We start from the raw sequence: 19,780 nt of genomic DNA on the forward strand, positions 1-19,780 counted from the left end.
AGCTTATTATAATTTTTGAGGGTCCAACATAAATTTTTTTTTTTTTTTGAGACAGGGCCTTGCTCTGTCACCCAGGCTGCAATGCACTGGCACGATCATGACTCACTGCAGCCTCGACCTCTCCAGGCTCAGGTGATCCTCCCACCTTAGCCCCCTGAGTAGCTGGGACTACAAGTACATTCCACTACACCTGGCTAATTTTTGTATTTTCTTTTGGTAGAGATGGGTTTTCACTATATTGGCCAGGCTGGTCTCAAACTCCTGGGCTCAAGCCATCTGCCTGCCTCAGCCTCCCAAAGTGTTAGGATCACAGGCATGACCCGCCGCACCCAGCCACATGAATCTTTTAATAAAGAAAATATAGAGCTAGGCCAGGCTCGATAGCTTGGCTCATGTCAGTAATCCCAGCACTTTGGGAGGCCAAGGCAGGCAGATCACAAGGTCAAGAGATGGAGACCATCCTGGCCAACAAGGTGAAACCCCGTCTCTACTAAAATACAAACAATTAGCCAGGTGTGGTGGCACATGCCTGTAGTCCCAGCTACTTAGGAGTCTGAGGCAGGAGAATCGCTTGAACCTGGGAAACAGAGGTTGCAGTGAGCCGAAATTGTGATGTTGTACTCCAGCCTGGCAACAGACCGAGACTCTGTCTCAAAAAAACAAAAAACAAAATTTAGAACTAAAGGTAAAATTTATTCCTCAAGAAGGAATTTTCTAGTCTTTAAGACCCTTTGTATTTTAGGCTCAAGTATAAAATTAGCACAATTCTGCTAATTTCCTGCTGTAATGCATTTTATTTTCCAGAAGGACACAGTATTTGCATAATAATAACCTATTGTTTTACAAAGACAGTATTCTAGGTTATAGCAGAAAGAGAATATGACATATTTTACTGAAATCCTAATGTCAAGTATAGATTAGTTAGGGATATACATGACATGGCCACCAAATGGAGTTGATTTTTATCTGATGCTCTGTTTTTAGGTTTGCTTTACTAAGAAAATTTTAGTTATACCACAACGTCAACATTTCATTGTTTGATACAGAGTTTACATGCTGGTTTTTGATTAATGCTATAGTGTAAATATTTTATTTGAAGCTATGTCAGGTTCTCAGAATTAAAAAGCCATTAAAGAGACACCGTTACCTATACCATTTGGACATTTTGTGCTTCAAGTTTTCCCTTCTACCTGTTACTTATTTTCTTTGTTATAGGTGACAATTTGTCTGAGACAGGAGCTGCATCAGTTACACATTCAGATACTTCAAGTCAGCCCAGTGTAGCCTATTCCTCCAATCAAATGATGGGCTCTCAAATGGTTTCTAACATCCTGCAGGCTGAAATAAATGTTCCAGGGCAAATTTATTCATCTCAGCAACTAGTAGGACATTACCAGCAAGTTTCAGGGGTGAGATGAACTGTTATATTTTTAAATATATAATCAGTATATTTACTATAAATGGGAAAGTTTATCTTTAATCTTTTTTTCCCCTTATTTTAACAGTTACAGAAGCAGCCAAAACTGACTCAACCCCAGGTTTCCCCATTAACTGTTCAGAAGGTTCCACAGATAAAGGTAAGACACATTTTAGAGGCTCTGTATTCATTTAAACAAATTTAACACTGCCTAGATTTTCTGACAGGCAAAGATTCTCTTTTATAAATCCGTTATAGTTTAGAGAAAGGTCACCGAAAGCTAAAAGTTTTTTTTTATTTCCTTTACCCAAGACATTCCTCTTAGTGTGCCTAACATTGTGTAACCAGAATCTGGAGACACTACTTGTATAATTGGAGAAGAAATAGAGAGCTCAGTATATGTGGACAAAAGATTTATTTAGGATTGATCTCTTCCTCTTATTAATGATTATTTGTTCTTTGTATTAAACTTTTCCAGCCTGGTTTGAACATGAAAGGATGTCTATTGCAGTTAATTAGAAATAGTATTTCATAGATTTTCATAACTTTAGCATGTTCATCTAAACTCTTGTTTTGGTTCATGTTGATTTCTGTAGTAGAAATAAGAAGTGTTTGTTTTTCAGAATTTTTTTTTTTTTTTAAATACGGAGTCTCGCTCTGTCCCCCAGGCTGGAGTGCAATGGCACGATCTCGGCTCACCGCAACCTCCGCCTCCCAGGTTCAAGCGATTCTCCTGCCTCAGTTTCCCAAGTAGCTGGGACTACAGGCGCACACTGCCACGCCTGGCTAATTTTTTGCATTTTAGTTTTAGTAGATACGGGGTTTCACCGTGTTGCCCAGGCTGGTCTTGAACTCCTGAGCTCAGGCAATCTGTCCACCTCGGTTTCCCAAATTGTTAGGATTACAGGCATGAGCCACCGCGCCTGGCCTGTCTGTAAGACTCTTAAAGTCAGCATTATCCATTTCTGACAAAGAGTTAACTAACAGTCTGTGTGTGAGTTCATATATTAAGACTGTATCCTGGTTCCCTAGGTTATGGACTCTGGATGCATGGTTGCATTTTTCATTGCCGTTACCCGGTTTTCTCCCCTCACCCTCCACCATACCTTGCATGTGTCTTCTTTCTCTGGGAGTGAGATGATCTAAGTTCCTGTTTAGCTGCTAGCTAACAGAGAATGCCTGGTTTGGATAGCTGCTGGTGTATCTTTAAGAGATTAGTATATTATCAGTTCATCATCAAATTTTTAATGATTGCTACCTTCTGGGGATATGAAGTAAAATAAACATGATCCTTGCCCTCAAAGAGCTCAGTTTTGTAGGGGAAAGCATGTACTTCACAAATGCCAGATGCATTTAAAATCTGCTAGGGGTAGATTTAGTTTGATACAGTTAACGGTGCCAGATATTTGGCTAGTATTTATAAGTGATATGGTGCCTAGTTATAATTGAGCTCATGTTGTAGTTTGATTTGCTTCCTTCTAAACCTATAATGCAAAGTGTGTTGAGTGGGTGCTTAAATTTAACTTAGGTTCAACTACATAAGCATACAGGTATGTTTATTTTAAAATGTGTTACAAAAATTTTTTAAAATTTTAGATTGGGCGCAGTGGCTCATGCCTATAATCCCAGCACTTTGGGAGGCCAAGGCAGGCGGATCACGAGGTCAAGAGTTTGAGACCAGCCTGACCAACGTGGTGAAACCCCGTCTCTACTAAAAATACAAAATAAATTAGCTGGGCCTGGTGGCACACGTTTATAATCCCAGCTACTCAGGAGGCTGAGGCAGGAGAATCGCTTGAACCCCGGAGGCGGAAGTTGCAGTGAGCTTAGATCGCGCCACTGCACTCTAGCCCAGGCAACAGAGTGAGACTGTCACCGATAAAAGAAAAATAAATTAATTATCAAAGTATTATTTGCTTATTTTAAAATAAATCCCATAATGTTATAAAAGAGAAAGTGAAAAATTGCTTGTTATTTCTCTAGCTAGAGACAACTTGTTTATGTTTGAGGTATAGCCTTTAGATTTATTTTTTGTTCTATGTACACATGTATAACTTTGTTTATATATACACATGTATATCACGTACATATGAGTTTTTGTAGCCTGCCCTTTTCACCTAATATATAGAAGCCACATAAGCAAGAACTTTGATTATATGGGTCTTTTTATGAGCATGGTAGCCCAAATTCTAGGAAGTATTGCAGCTAATCTGTATTTATTTCTGCCAACTCTCTCTTCTTGAGAGAGTATCGATACTCATTTTAGGAATGATACTCAAATCCTTTGGGCTTTCTCATGGGACTTCCACTGTCAGGTGTGTGATGGTGTCAGATTCAGATACTCAGAATCTCTGCCAGGGTTTGAATGAGTTATGCAGTACATGAAATAGATGACAAACTGTGGGTGATATATTGCTGTGACTGGTCTCAACTCCTTAGTGTATTCAGTCAACTAGCATTTACTCATGGTATTAGGATTTTTATAGGACTAATGCTATACCTATCACCTTTTTGATAATTTGCTGAAATTTTGGAACATAGCATCATTTTCTCTATCAATCTGTCTGGGACAGTCCCATTAAAATGGGCATAATATATGCATTTATAATTTGAGTTCTCCTTGTACCTGCAGCTGGCCTTTGGAGCAGGAAAAACTTCAGCCCAACCTGTGACTTCAGACTTCTCAGTTACTGGAGTTCCACAACCAATCTTTTCTTCCTTCCTTTTTTTTCCTTTCTTTCCTTTCTTTCTTTCTTTTTCTTTCTTTTCTCCTTCCTTCCTTCCTTCCTTCCTTCCTTCCTTCCTTCCTTCCTTCCCTCCCTCCCTCCCTCCCTCCCTCTTTCTTGACAGAGTCTTGTTCTGTCACCCAGGCTCGAGTGAAGTGGCGTGATCTCAGCTCACTGAAACCTCCACCTCCTGGATTCAAGCGATTCTCCCACCTCAGCCTCCTGAGTAGCTGGGACTACAGGAGCACGCCATCATGCCCACCCAATTTTTGTATTTTTAGTAGAGATGGGGTTTTGCCATGTTGGCCAGGCTGGTCTTGAACTCCTGGCCTCAAGTGATCTGCCTGCCTCGGCCTTCCAAATTGCTGGGATTACAGGCATGAGCCACCATGCCTGGCCACAACCGATCTTTCTGCAGTTTCTCCTCAGACATTGTCTGCTTCACAGATGACTTCCCAGCATCCAACAGTTGCTCTTCAACTTGAGCGTGATCCTAGAAATGGGAATCAGACATTAACCAAAGCACCAGATGCCAGTCAGACTTCTAGTTTCTTACCAGTTAATCACCCTCAAACTTTGTTGAATCATTCTTCTGTCCAACATGTGAGCAGCGCACAGAATGCTGCTGGTACAGCTCAGCTCCCTTCTAATTTCACTGGGGGGCATTCAGCGGCCCATCAGCCTTCACAAAAGATATATTCAGTATCACAGCCATGCCCAGTGGTACATCAGGAGTCTCTAACTTCAGATTCTTCAATGCCACAAAGCCAGACCATGCATTTGAAGGAGCGTTGTTTTCTAAGCCTCTATTCAGCAACAGTCATTAATTTTACAACCTAAGATTTTGGCATCTCCACAGAAAAATGTTCAACAGGATTGTATTCTGCAAGAGTCTGAAGCTCTTGCAAGTCAGCAGCAGCCAAAGAGAGGTACTGAAAGTGTGATTCAGCCCCTGCAACAGCCGTATTACTCTGTTCAACACACTTATGCAGGGCCACCTGCAGAATTATCATCCTTCCCATTGAAGGCTCCCCATTGAAGGCTCCTGAGCAGCTGCCCTTTGTGATATGTCCCTAGGAACAAACTTCTTACTCTTCATAGCCAACTTACCCAATTCAGGCTCCACCACATAAACAGTCTGTTTATTCACTGCCAGTCCTGGAGCATCCTCTTTACACTGTACAGCCCCCGAGATCACAGCCAGCGTATTCTATGCAGACTTCTTATCCAGTCCTAGCTGCAGTACAACCCTTGTATTTGGCACTGACTCACGTGCAGCCTGCTTATCTAGTACAACCTCTGCTTCAGTTACCTTTTCCAGACCAGCCAGCATATGCAATCCAGGCAGCTTACCCTGTGCAACCTATGGAACAGCCTGCTTATCAGGCACTGTCTCTTGAGCATGTATTTTATTTAGGACAAGCTGTTGACACCATCCAGACAACTGAACATGAAACCTTCATAACTCAGCAGGTATGTACAATAAGCCCTCCTGATAGCAAGCGAGTACACGTGGCAGACTCTGCAGGTTAGAAGTTATACTCTGTGCCACCATTTGTAGCATAGACTTTTGAGCAATAAGCCTATTTAACACAACCCCAAGGTAGTTCTTCTTCAACATTGGAACAAAGGATGTATTTAATACCAACCTTAGATACACAGACACATTCTACCGAGGCTTTATTTAATGTCCAGCTTTCAGCAACTCCATCCCAAGCAGATGTCAGTTTTGGACACCAGCAGCTAAAAGCTTGGGCCCAGTCAACTAGCATTATATCTCAGAGGGCAATGGAAGGACAGCTTCAAAACCCTGAGCAGATGTCCTTTATTCAGCGGGCCTCTTCACAGGCACAGATCCAGCCCACACATTTCTCAGCACAGGTTTCCCAATCACATCTAGCACCAAGCCAGGTTTCTCACTTAGCTTTCATTCAGCAGCAGCAGCAGATGACTCATTCATCTCATAGACAAGCACAGGAAACCCATCAGTTGTCTACTCAGGAAGGTCCCACGAATCAACAGCAATCTTTGTATAGTCAGCATGCTACTCTCCAGCAGCAGGTACCTCATTCACAGGCACCTAAGCAAGTTCAGCCATTACCAGGTATTCTAAATACCATTACAAACATGGTCCAGATTATACATCCTTTGCAAGAACAGTTGCAACTAGTGGCCCTGGAACAACAATATGTAATACAGCCTTTAGAGCAGCCTCAAGTGCTTCAGGCACTAGATGACAATCAGACTTTTCCCCTACAGAAAACCCTAGCACAATTTCAGCCAGCATGCATCCAGCAGCAGTCTGCTGACCAGCCACAGTGGCAGCTATCTTACAGCTTAGCACCTGTTTCTGGGTCATCAGAACCATAATTACAACAGCACACCTACTATCAAGGCTCTAGGATAGCCCTTCCAAATCAGCAATCTTCGGTTCATCTCCTGGCACTTAGCATTCTGGTAGAGGCTTCCACTCTTTTCAGAGCATTTCTGTGTTACACGCACAGCAGCATTTAAAAGGCCAAGAAATTCCAAAGGTAAATCCTACTGGCAAAACCTCATCTCTACTAAAAAACAAAAATTGGGTGGGCATGGTGGTGTGCTCCCATAGTCCCAGATACTTGGAAGGCTGAGGTGGGAGAATTGCTTGAACCCCGGAGGCGGAGGTTGCAGTGAGCTGAGATCACACCACCTCACTCCAGCCTGGGTGACAGAGCAAGACTCTGTCTAAAATCCAAAGGAATCCAAAGAAAAATGAGGATGATTGTGATTTTTTTGTGATGTTTAAGGGTCAAGAAGATAGTGAACTATAATAGATAAAGCACTTCAGTGGGAGTTATGGTCCCTATTCCTAACTCTTTCCTTACTTCCTGGGTGACCTTGATTCAAATCTTTTCTATATTTTCTCATCTGTAAAGTGAAGGGATTAGACCAGATCATGACAATTAAAAAAAAAAAAGCTTGAGGACCTACTTGGGATATAACAGTGAATAAAATATAAAAACCCCTTCTGTCCTTGAGGTTTGTTGTCTAATGGGGAAAGATTGTCAATAACCATTATAAAAAGGAAATTATACAGTACAAGGTGCTTTGAGGAAAATGTAGACCAGGAAAAGGAGGAAGGTAGGTTGCAATTTAAAGGAAGGTGGCCATCTGAGTAGGTGTCATTGAGAAGGTAATATTTGAGCAGATGCTTGAATGAGGCGAGGGAGTCAGTAATGTATATTTCAGACAGAGGGAATAACAGGTGCAAAGGCCCTAAGGAAGAAGTTTGTCTGGCATATTTGGAAAACAGCAAGGAGGCAAGTATAGCTTTCCAAGATCCTTTAGTCCTAAAATGTTTGGAACCTATGGTTCTTTTATTGTTCTACATTTATAATAAAATAATTGCCTTAGTGAGATAATACTGTTGAGTGATTCTTATGTGCCAAATACTATTCCAAAGGCATTACATGTACATCCTCACACCAACTCTTAGGAATCCCATTGCTACCTTGTTTTACCGATGAAGAAACTGAGATTCAAAGAGGTTAAGTAACTTTTCTAGTGTCATACACAAGAGCTACAAGAGCTAGTGTTTGAACCCAGCATATTCCATCATTTTTACTACCCATCTGCTTTGTAAGATAGTTATCCTCCCCACCAGAATTGGAGAAAAAGGTTATGATGACTTCGGTGAGATTTAGTTAACTCAGGGAATTGATGGAATTTTTTTTTTTTTTTTTTTTGAGACAGGGTCTTGCTCTGTCGCCCAGGTTGGAGTGCAGTGGTGCCATCTTGGCTCACTGCAACCTCTGCCTCCCGGGTTCAACTGATTCTCCTGCCTCAACCTCCTGAGTAGCTGGGATTACAGGCATTTGCTACCATGTCCAGCTAATTTTTGTATTTTTAGTAGAGGCAAGGTTTCACCATGTTGGCCAGGCTGGTCTCACACTCCTGACATCAAGTGATCCACCCACCCCAGCCTCCCAAAGTGCTGGGATTACAGGTGTGAGCCACCACACCCAGCCCTTGATTGAATTAATTGTTAATTAAAGGAAAGAACTGAGAATATTGTTTTTGCTCTTCTGCCCTGCTTTAGGCAGTATCTAAAACACTGAATTTATTGTTTGGCTAATAAAATGCTTTGAGGTCCTTATGTTTACTTTTTAAGGTATGCTGTGCTGTATGAGGTTTTTTTTTTTTTTTTTTTTTTTTTTTTTTTTTGAGACAGAGTTTCGCTCTTGTTACCCAGGCTGGAGTGCAATGGTGCGATCTCGGCTCACCGCACCCTCTGCCTCCTGGATTCAAGCAATTCTCCTGCCTCAGCCTCCCAAGTAGCTGGGACTACAGGCATGCGCCACAGTACCCAGCTAATTTTTGTATTTTTATTAGAGACGGGGTTTCACCTTGTTGACCAGAATGGTCTCGATCTCTTGACCTCGTGGTCCACCCGCCTTGGTCTCCCAAAGTGCTGGGATTATAGGTGTGAGCCACTGTGCCCGGCCCCCGCCCCACTTTTTTTTTTTTTTTAATTGAGATAGAGTCTTGCTCTATTGCCCAGGCTGGAGTGCGGTGGTGCGATCTCAGCTCACTGCAACCTCCACCTCCCAGGTTCAAGTGATTCTCCTGCCTCAGCCTCCCGAGTAGCTGGGACTACAGGCATGTGCCACCACGCCCAGCTAATTTTTGTATTTTTAGTAGAGTCAGAGTTTCACCATATTGTCCAGGCTGGTCTCAAACTCCTGACCTCGTGACCTCGTGATCCACCTGCCTCAGCCTCCCAAAGTACTGGGATTACAGGCATGAGCCACTGTGCCTGGCCTGGTTATTTTCTAGTGATAATATATTACTCTACCAAACAGCTATTACCTCAAGTATTATGTATTTTATAAAATCTCCTCTTCATTAAGGGCATGAATTATAATGGATTCCAGTATGTGTGTTCTGACTCCTAAGAGGACTGAGCAAGAATAAATAAAGATCTTTGTAGCTGAAGTTTCTTCAGACAGGGTATACTATTCTGGGATTTATTTATTTTAGATTAAGAGATTTAACAAAGCATCTTTTCTTCTTCCTTTTTTTTTTTTTTTTTTTCGTTTTCCTGCAATATACAGATGTAATTAACAAAGCACTTTGGATTTTAATGTTCATTCTATGGGCAGATTGCATGTGTTGTATACTTTCCTTACCTAATTAAAAAGTTTTCCCCAACGTCTTAATAAGAAAAACTTCAAATCTACAAAATATTGAAAAAAAATTGTAGCATGAACATCCAATACCTAACACCTAAATTATACAGTTCACTTTTGCTTTACTTGCTCTATCACATATCTAGTTATCCCTTTATCCCTTTATTAATCCATTTTATTTTTCTGGTGCATTTCAAAGTTTAGAGGAAGTTGCTAATATCAGTATACATCATCCATAAATACTTCGGCATACATATCATTGACTAGAACTCAGTATTTATGTTTTTTAGTTGAAATATAAGTATAGTAAAATGCATAAATCATAATTCATGAGTTTCAACAAATGCTTACACCTATGTAACCCCAACCATTATCAAGACATAGAAGAGGTGTTACCAGTCTTTTCTGTAAAGGTCTAGATAGTAAATAATGTAGGCTTTGCAGGTTGTATAATCTCTGTTGCAGTTATTCAGTTCTGCTGTTGTATGCATGAAAACAACCATAAATATGTAAACAATTAGGTGTGACTGTGTTCCAGTAAACCTTTGCTCACAAAAACAGGTGGTGTGCCAGATTTGGCCTGAAGGCTGTGGCTTGCCACCTGAGAGAGAATATTGCCATTACTCCAGAAAGTTCCCTCATGCCCCTTCCCAGTCAGTCTTCTCCACACCCACTAGAATCAACCACTGTTGATTAGTTGTTGTTGCTTTTTGAAATAAGGTCTTGCTCTGTTGCCCAGGTTGGAGTGTAGTGGTACAGACATGGCTCACTGCAGCCTCGACCTCCGGGCTCAAGCCATCCTTGCACCTAAGCTTCCTGAGTAGCTGGGTCCACAGCTACTTATATAATAAGTTTTATTTTTTTGTAGAGACAGGGTCTTGCCATGTTGCCCATGCTGGTCTTGAACTTCTGGGCTCATGGGATCCTTCCACGTTGGACTCCCAAAGTGCGTGCTGGAATTACAGACATAAGTCACCATGCCTAGCCAATTTTTTTTACCATAGATTAACTTAGCCCATTCTAAATCTTCATATAAATGGAATAATATAATATGTATTCTTGTATAAGGCTTCTCTTATTCAACATGTTTTTGAGATTGATCCATGTTGTATATGTATCGATTTCTCATTCTTTTTTTAACTGCAGGATAATATTCCATTGTATGGATATACTAAATTTGTTTATCCATTCTACTATTCACAAACACCTAAGTGGTTTCTACTTTTGGGCTATTGTGAATAAAGCTACAATGAACATTCCTATATAAGTTTTTCTTGGTAAACATGTTTTCATTTGTCTTGAATTATACCTAGAAATAGAATTGCTGGGTCATAGAATAAGTGTTTAACTTTTTAAGAAATTGCCAGTTTTCCAAATTGGCTGCTCTAGCACCAGCAATGTATGAGAGCTCCACACCCTCACCAGCATTTTTAATTTTAGCTATTCTAGTTGCTGTATAATGGTATCTCACTGTGGTTTGAATTTGTATTTCCCCGATGACTACAGTGTTGAGTACCTTTTCATGTATTTCTTGGCCTTTGTATATCTTTCTTTGTGAAGTGTCTGTTCAAGTCATTTGCCAATTTTATTTGTTTATGTTTGTCTTTTTATTAGGGATTTAAATTCTTTATATATTCTGGATTATACCAGTCCTTTGTCAGATACATGTTTTATAAATATATTATTCAGTCGGTATATTGGCCATTCATTTTTGTAATGTTCTCATTTAATGAGACAAAACATTTCATTTTGATGAAGTCTGATTCATCAATTTTTGTATTGTAGTTACTGCTTTCTGTGGCCCATGAAACCTTTGCCTATACCCAGATTACAAGGAGACTTTCATATATTTTATAGTTTTATGTTTAAGTCCATGGTTCATCTTGAATTCATTTTTATGAATGCTGTGAAGGGGTCAAGGTTCTTTTTTTTTTTTCCTGTATGAATATCCTATTGTTTTAACTTCATCTGTTGAAAAGACTTCCTTTCTCCACATCTCTACCAATACTTGTTATCTGTCTTTTATTGTAGACATCCTAGTGGGCGTGATGTGGTATCTCATTGTGGTTTGATTTGCATTTTCCTGAAGACCTATGCATATAGGCCTTTTGTGTATCTTTTATCTTCTTTGGAGAAATATCTATTGAAATCCTTCGCCCAGTTTTTCTTTTATTATTTTATTTTTTGTAGCGTTGAGGTCTCGCCATATTGCCCTGGCTGGTTTTGAATGCCTGGTCTCAAGCGATCCTCCCACCTTGGCCTCCTAAAGTGCCAGGATTACAGGCATGAGCCACTGCACCTAACCCCTTTACCCAGTTTTTAATTGGGTATCTTTTTGTCTTTTTATTGTTGAGTAATAAGAGTTCTTTATATATTCTGGATACTTAGATCATTATCAGATATATGATTTACAAATATATTCTCCCACTCTGTGGATTGTCTTTTCACTTTCTTGATGTTGTCCTTTGTGGCATAATTTTTAAAGAATTTGATAAAGTCCAATTTATCAATGTTTTCTTTGGTTACTTCGTGCTTTTGGTGTCATATCTAACAAACCGTTGCTTAATCCAAGGTCACGAAGATTTTCCCTTATGGTTTCTTCTAAGACTTTTAAATATTAGGTCTTAAATTTGGGTCTTTGATCCATTTTGAGTTAATTTTTGTATATAGTTTGAGATAGGGGTCCAATTTCATTCTTTCCATGTGGACATCCAGTTTTTCCAGTGCCATTTACTCAAAAGACTGTTGAATAGCCTTGGCACCCTTGTTGACAATCAATTCACCATAAAATTATGAGTCTTCCAACTTAGTTTTCCTTTCTCAAGATTATTTTAGTTCCTCTGAGTCCCTTGCATTTCCACATGAATTTTAGGATCAGCTTGTCAAGTTTTGCCCAAAAAGCCAGCTGGGATTTTGATAGGCATTGTTTTCACTTTGTATATTGCTTGGGTAGTATTGTCTCTTAATAATAGTCTTCTAGTCAAGGAACGTGGATGTATTTTCATCAAATTAGGTGTTCTTTAGGTGTTGGCAAAGGTGTGGAGAAAAGGGAGCCCTTGTACACTGTTGATGGAAATGTAAATTGGTGTAGCCATTATGGAAAACAGTATGAGGCCAGGTGCAGTGGCTCATGTCTGTAATCCCAGTACTTTGCAGTACTTTGTGAGGCTGAGGCAGGATTGCTTGAGTCCAGGAGTTCAAGACCAGCCTGGGCAACGTAGTGAGACCTCTTTATCTCTACAAAAAAAATACAAAAATTAGTTAGATGTGGTGGCATGTAACCATATTCCCAGCTACTCAGGAGGCTGAGGCAGAAGGATCCCGTGAACCCAGGAGGTCAAGGCTGCAGTGAGCTGTGATTGCACCACTCTCCAGCCTGGGCAACAGAGCAAGACCCTGTCTCAAAAACAAACAAACAAAAACAGTATGAAAGTTCCTCAAAAATTAAAAAAAAAAAAAAAAAACAACTACCATATAATCCAGCCATTTCACTTCTGGGCATATATCCAAAGGAAAAGAAATCAGTATCTTGACATATCTGTACCCTGATGTTTATTGCAGCTTTATTCACAATAGCCAAGATATGGAAACAAGTATTGACAGATGAATGGATAATGAAAATGTGGTGTGTGTGCATATACATATGTATATATAAAAAAAGAAGGAAATTCAGGAAATCAACCATTAAAAAAGAAGGAAATCCTGCCATTTGTGACAACATCGATGAACCAGGAGGACATTATACTAAGTGAAACAAGCAGATATAGAAAGATACTGTATGACCTTACTTATATGTGGAACCTATAAATAACAAAGTCATAGAAGCAGATAGTAGAATAGTGGTTGCCAAGGGCTGAGAAGTAGGAGAAATGGAGAGATTTGGTTAAAGGGTATAAACTTTTACTTAGAAGATGAGTAAGTCCTAGGGATGTAAAGTATTATTTACTTGAATTTTTTTTTTTTTTTTTTTTGAGACAGTGTCTCACTCTGTTGCTCAGACTGGAGTGCAGGGGTGCAATCTTGGCTCACTACAACATCTGCCTCCTGAGTTCAAGTGATTCTCATGCCTCAGCCTCCCGAGTAGCTGAGACTACAGGTGTACACCACCATGCCCAGCTAATTTTTGTATTTTTAGTAGAGACTGAGTTTCGTCTTGTTGTCCAGACTGGTCTCAAACTCCTGGCCTCAAGTGATGCGCCCACTTCAGCCTCCCGAAGTGCTGGGATTTTGGGCGTAAGCCACCCCGCCCAGCCCTAAAAGAGATCTTAAGTGTCCGCACCACACATAAACATACAAATGGTAACTATGTGTCGTGATTCATGTTAATTAATTTTATTGTAGTAATCATTTCACTGTATATGTATAGCAAATCATCACATTGTGCATCTTAAATATATACAATTTTTATTTGTCAATTATACCTCAATAAAGCTGGAAAAAAATAGCTGGTTTTTAATTTCAGCAGTATTTTTGTAGTTCTCAGCATACACATCTTTTTTTTTTAATTTTTCAACTTTTATTTTAGAATCAGGGAGTACATGTGCAGGATTGGCACAGAGGTATATTGCATGATGCTGAGGTCTGGGGTATGACTGAACCCATCGCTCAGATAGTGAGCATAGTACCCAATGGTTAGTTTTTCAGCTCTTTTCCCCATCCTTGTCTCTCCCCTCATATAGTCCCCAGTGTTTACTCTTTTCATCTTTATGTCTGTTCGTGTGTACCCAGTGTTTAGCTCCCACTTATATGTGAGAACATGTGATATTTGGTTTTCTGTTTCTGTGTTAGCTCACCTAGGATAATGGCCTCCAGGTGCATCCATGTTGCTGCAAAGGACATGATTTTATTCTTTTTTTATGCCTGCATAGTATTCCACAAGTCTTACAATTCCTTGTAAAGTTTTTTCTTAAGTTATTTTTGTTGTTATTATAAATGGAATTTTTTTCTTTCTTTCTTTTTTTTTTTTTTTGAGACAGTTTCGCTCTTGTTACCCAGGCTAGAGTGCAATGGCGCAATCTCGGCTCACCGCAACCTCCGCCTCCTGGGTTCAGGCAATTCTCCTGCCTCAACCTCCTGAGTAGCTGGGATTACAGGCATGCGCCACCATGCCCAGCTAATTTTTTTGTATTTTTAGTAGAGATGGGGTTTCACCGTGTTGACCAGGATGGTCTCGATCTCTTGACCTCGTGATCCACCCGCCTTGGCCTCCCAAAGTGCTGGGATTACAGGTGTGAGCCACCACGCCTGGCCGGAATTTTTTTCTTAATATTCATTTTGGATTGTTAATTGCTAAGATATACAAATACAACTGATTTTTATGAGTTGCTCTTATATCCTGTAATTTTGCTAAATTTGTTTATCAGCTGTGATACTTTTTTTAGGGATTCTATAGGAATTTCTATAATAAGATCATGTCATCTGGGAATAGAGATAGTTTTAATTTTGCTTTCCAATTTAGATGTTTCTGGCTGGGCGTGGTGGCTCTCACCTGTAATCCCAGCACTTTGGGAGGCCGAGGTGGGGGGATCACAAGGTCAGGAGATTGAGACCATCCTGGCCATGGTGAAACCCCATCTCTACTAAAATATAAAAAATTAGCCAGGCGTGGTGGCGTGCGCCTGTAGTCCCAGCTATTCAGGAGACTGAGGCAGGGGAATTGCTTGAACCAGGGAGGTGGAGGTTGCAGTGAGCATTGTACTCGACAGATCAAGACTCCATCTCAAAAAACAAAACAAAAAAAAGTTTCTTTATTTCTTTTCTGTTTCTTTCTTTCTTTCTTTTTTTTGGAGATGGAGTCTTTCTGTCGCCCAGGCTGGAGTGCAGTGGCGCAATCTCAACTCACTGCAGTCTCCACCCCACCCCTGCCCTGTTCAAGCGATTCTCCTGCCATCTTGGCCAGGCTGGTCTTGAACTCCTGACCTCGTGATCTACCCACCTCAGCCTCCCAGAGTGCTGGGATTACAGCTGTCAGCCACCGCGCCTGGCCTAGATGTTTCTTTTTTTAAAAAATTGTTCTTGCTGGAACTTCTAGTGTAATGTGGAGTAGAAGTTGAAAGCAAATACCCTGTTTTTCCTAATCTTAGTGAGAAAGTTTTCAGTCTTTCACCATTAAGTATGATGTTATCTGTGTGTCTTTTTTACTTTTAAAGAACTTTATTCAGGCTTAGTTTATGTATGATAAACTGCATATATTTAAAGTGTACAGTTAAATGAGTTGACAGATACATGCCACAATCAAGATACAGAACATTTCCAGAACACCCAAAAGTTTGTTGTATCCCTTTTCAGTATTTTTTTATTTGTTTTTGTTTTGTTTGTTTGTTTGTTTGTTTGATTTTACTTTTCAGTATTTGTATGTGTGTGTTTACTCTAGGGATTTTAATTTACATTCTAAATTGTTCACAGTTTTTACATAGATTTAATATATCATAAAATGTGAGGACCATGCAACCATTTATTTCCTGCGGGATTTAAGATATAATTATTATTTTTTCTTTGTTTGTTGAGACAGGGTGTCCTTCTGTATATAGCCCAGGCAGGAGTACAGTGGTACAGTCACAGCTCATTGCAGCCTCGACCTCCCAGGCCCAAGTGATCCTCCCACCTCAGCCTCCCAAGTAGTTGAGACCATAAGCATGTGCCACCACATCTGGCTAATTTTTTTTATCTCTATAGAGATGGGGTCTCCCTGTGTTGCCCAGGCTGGTTATAATTGTTATATATATTACATCTACATACATTATAAGCCACACAATGCAGTGTTACAGCTTTTGCCTTATATGAACGTATGCCTTTTCCAAGAAATTACAAAAAGAAAAAGTTTTAATTTTGATGAGGTCCAGTTTTTCAATTTTTTTTTTTATTGTACTTTTTGTATGAAGTGTAAGAATTCTTTGCCTAGCCTTAGATCCTGGAGATTTTCTTCTGTTTTTACATTTTCATTTCAGTGTGTTATCTATGTTAATGTTTGTTTGTTTATTTATTTATTTGAGATGGAGTTTCCCTCTTGTTGTCCAGTCTGGAGTGCAGTGGCACGATCTGAGCTCACTGCAACCTCCGCCTCCTAGGTTCAAATGATTCTCCTGCCTCAGCCTCCTGAGTAGCTGGAATTACAGGTGCTTGCCATCATGCGTGGCTAGTTTTTGTATTTTTAGTAGAGATGGGGTTTCACCATGTTGGCCAGGCTGGTCTCGAACTCCTGACCTCAGGTCATCCACCTGCCTTGGCCTCCCAAAGTGCTGGGATTACAGGCATGAACCACCATGCTCGGCCTATGATAATGTTTTTTAAATTAGAGGCATTCATAAGGTAATATGTTAATTTTGTATATGGTTTTGAGGTTTAGATTCAGGGTTTTTTTGGGGAGAGGGATTCTCTGTAGATATTTAATTGCTGTAGCATCATGGAATTGCTTGTCTTCCATTCAAATGATTTTATATTTCTGTTAAAAAATCAGTTTGGCATATTTGTGTGGGTCTTTTTTTTCTGGGTTCTCCATTCTGTTTAATTTATGTTTCTAACCCTTTGTTAATTACATACTCTCTTGACTACTATAGCTATATAGAAAACCTTAATATTGGGTAGAGTGATTCCTACCCAATAGTCTTCATTCTTTTTTTAAGATTTTTTTTAAAATTTGTTCTGGACTTCTATTTTTCCATATAAGTTTTAGAATAATCTAGTCTATGTCCACAGCAAACCTTGCTGGGATTTTGATAGTAATTGCATTAGTCCTATGTATGAATCTGGGGAAAATTGATGTCTTTGCTATGTTGGGCCTTCAAGTTCAGGAACATGGTATGTCTCTTCATTTATTTAGGTCTTCTTTGATTTCTTTCATCAGCATTTTGTAATTTTCAGCATACAAATACTGAGGCTCTTTTGTTAAGTTTGTGCCTAAGTATTTTGTTTACTTTTGAAGGTTTATAAATAGTTTTTTTGGTGGGGGGTGGGTGGTCTCACTCTGTCGCCCAGGCTGGAGTGCAGTGGCGTGATCTTGGCTCACTGCAGCCTCTACTTGCCAGGCTCGAGCAATCCTTCCACCACAGCCTCCCAAAGTAGCTGGGACTACAGGTGTGTGCCACCAGCCCGGCTAATTTTTGTACTTTTAGTTGAGATGAGGTTTCACCATGTTGCCCAGGCTGATTTCGAATTCTCGGGCTCAAGCAATCCACCCGCCTCAGCCCCCCAAAGTACTAGGATTACAGGTGTGAGCCACTGCGCCTGGCTAATATTGTATTTTTTAATGTCAGTTTTCACATGTTAGAGGATAGAAATTTGATTGTGTGTGTTGATCTTGAATTCAAAGACCTTGTTGAACTTATTTGTTCTAGGAAGATTTATTTGTTAGGTTTTTTGGGTAGAATCCTTGGGATTTTTTAAATGTAAAAATCATGTAATCTCCTAAAATAGAGACAGTTTGATCTCTCCCTTTCTAATCTGTATGCTTTTTATTTTTTTATTTTCCCTTTATTGTGCTGGCTAGAATTTCTAATACTGTACTGTGTTGAATAAGAGTGATGAGAACGAACTTCCTTGCTTTGTTCCTAGTCTTAGGGGAAAAAAGTATTTCATCATTAGTATGATATGAGCTACAGATTTTTCATAGATGCTCTTTATCTAGTTGAGGTAGTTACCCGCTATTACCTGACTCACTGAGAATTTTTATTATGAATAAATGTTGGCCGGGCGTGGTGGCTGACGCCTGTAATCCTAACACTGTGGGAGGCCAAGATGGGCAGATCACTTGAAGCCAGGAGTTCAAGAACAGCCTGGCCAACATGGCAAAACCCCGTCTCTACTAAAAAATAGAAAAATTAGCCAGATGTAGTAGCAGGTGCCTGTCATCGCAGCTACTCGGGAGGTTGAGGCAGGGAGAATTGCTTGAATCTGGGAGGCAGAGGTTGCAGTGAGCTGAGATCGTGCCACTGCACTATAGCCTGGGTGACAGAGCAGCACTCCATCTCAAAAAAAAAAAAAAGAATAAATGTTGCCTTTTTCAGATATTTCTTCTGTGTTAATGATATGATCATATGGGTTCTTTTTAGACCTATCGATACATAGTGGATTACATGGATTTCAAATATTGAAACAGTCTTATGTCCTTGGAATAAACTCATTTGGTCATGGCATATGATTGTTTACATTGTTCGATTCACTCTACTAATATTTTGTTGAAGATTTTTGAATCTTAAATTCATGACAGATACTGATTTGTAGTTAAGTTTTATGTCTTTGCTAATTTTCTATCTAGAGGTACTATCAATTGCTAAGAGTAGTGTGTTGAAGTTTCTAAGTATAATTGTAGATATATGTATTTCTCCTTTTAATGCAGTAATTTTTTTTCTTTGTTTTTTAAGACAGAGTCTCGCTCTGTCACCCAGGCTGGAATGCAGGAGCACAGTCTTGGCTCACTGCAATCTCCGCCTCCTGGGTTGAAGCAATTCTTGTGCCTCATCCTTCTGAGTAGCTGGGATTGCAGGCGTGCACCACCACACCCAGCTAATTTTTGTATTTTAAGTAGAGATGGGTTTCCACCATGTTGGCCGGGCTGGTCTCAAACTCCCAACATCAAGTGATCTACCTGCCTCTGCTTCCCAAAGTGCTGAGATTACAGGCATGAGTCACCATACCTGGCCTATGCATCAGTTTTTTTTACTTCTGTTTTGAAGCTCTCTTCTTTGGTGCATTCATTTTAGGATGGCTATGTCTTTTTAGTGGATTGATCTTTTTATCATTATATGATATCCCTCTTCATTCCTAGTAATTTTCTTTCCTGTAAAGTCAGCTTTATCTGATATTACATACTCATTGCTGCTTTTTATTGATTAATGTCAATGTGATATATTTTTCCATCCTTTTACTTTCAGCCTATCCTGAGTTTGAAGTGAGTTCCTTGTAAAAAGTGTATAGTTAATGTTTATCCATGTTTTTTATCCATTCTGCCAATGTCTCCTCATTGGCATTTTTAGACTGTTTTGCATTCGAAGTAATTTTTGCTATGCTAGGACTTAAGTCTACCATGTTAGTATTTGCATTTTGTTTCTTCTCTATGTTTCTCCTTCTTCTGTTTCTCTTTTCTTACCCACCTGTGGGTTACTTGAAAATTTTTTAGGATTTCTTCTTGGTTTTCTTTTGCTTTTTTTTTTTAAATGAGAGATGGGGCTGTTGCTGTATTTCCCAGGCTGGTCATGAACTTCTTGTTTTCTTTATGCTGTTTTGAGTATATTATACTGTACGGTTTTCTTAGTGGTTGCTCTAAGGTATCCATACATACACACATACACACACACATATATGAACTTACCATACTCACTGATATTGACATTTTACCACCTCTAGTAAAATATTGAAATCTGAGTTTCATTTAGGTCTATTTACCACTCTCATTTTTTTTTAAGTGAAAGGGTCTGACTCTGTTGCCCAGGCTGGAGTGCAGTGGCGTAGTCATGGCCTACTGTAGCTTCAAC

At 39.7% G+C, this 19,780-nt stretch overlaps 1 protein-coding gene across 2 annotated transcripts in view; it reads left to right on the forward strand.

Annotated features, from left to right (window-relative positions):
* The window catches only part of WNK3 (WNK lysine deficient protein kinase 3), a 176,505-nt gene that overhangs the window by 71,971 nt on the left and 84,754 nt on the right, over positions 1 to 19,780 (forward strand). For both annotated transcript variants that reach the window (XM_064364323.1, XM_064364322.1), the window contains 2 exons: positions 1,216 to 1,409; positions 1,506 to 1,577. In XM_064364323.1, coding sequence (XP_064220393.1) covers positions 1,216 to 1,409; positions 1,506 to 1,577 — 266 coding nt within the window. The remainder of the gene's footprint in view (positions 1 to 1,215; positions 1,410 to 1,505; positions 1,578 to 19,780) is intronic.

The sequence above is a fragment of the Aotus nancymaae genome, unplaced genomic scaffold (assembly GCF_030222135.1).
Source record: "Aotus nancymaae isolate 86718 unplaced genomic scaffold, 86718_ANA_hifiasm-v0.15.2.pri h1tg000058l, whole genome shotgun sequence".
Lineage (NCBI taxonomy): Eukaryota > Metazoa > Chordata > Mammalia > Primates > Aotidae > Aotus > Aotus nancymaae.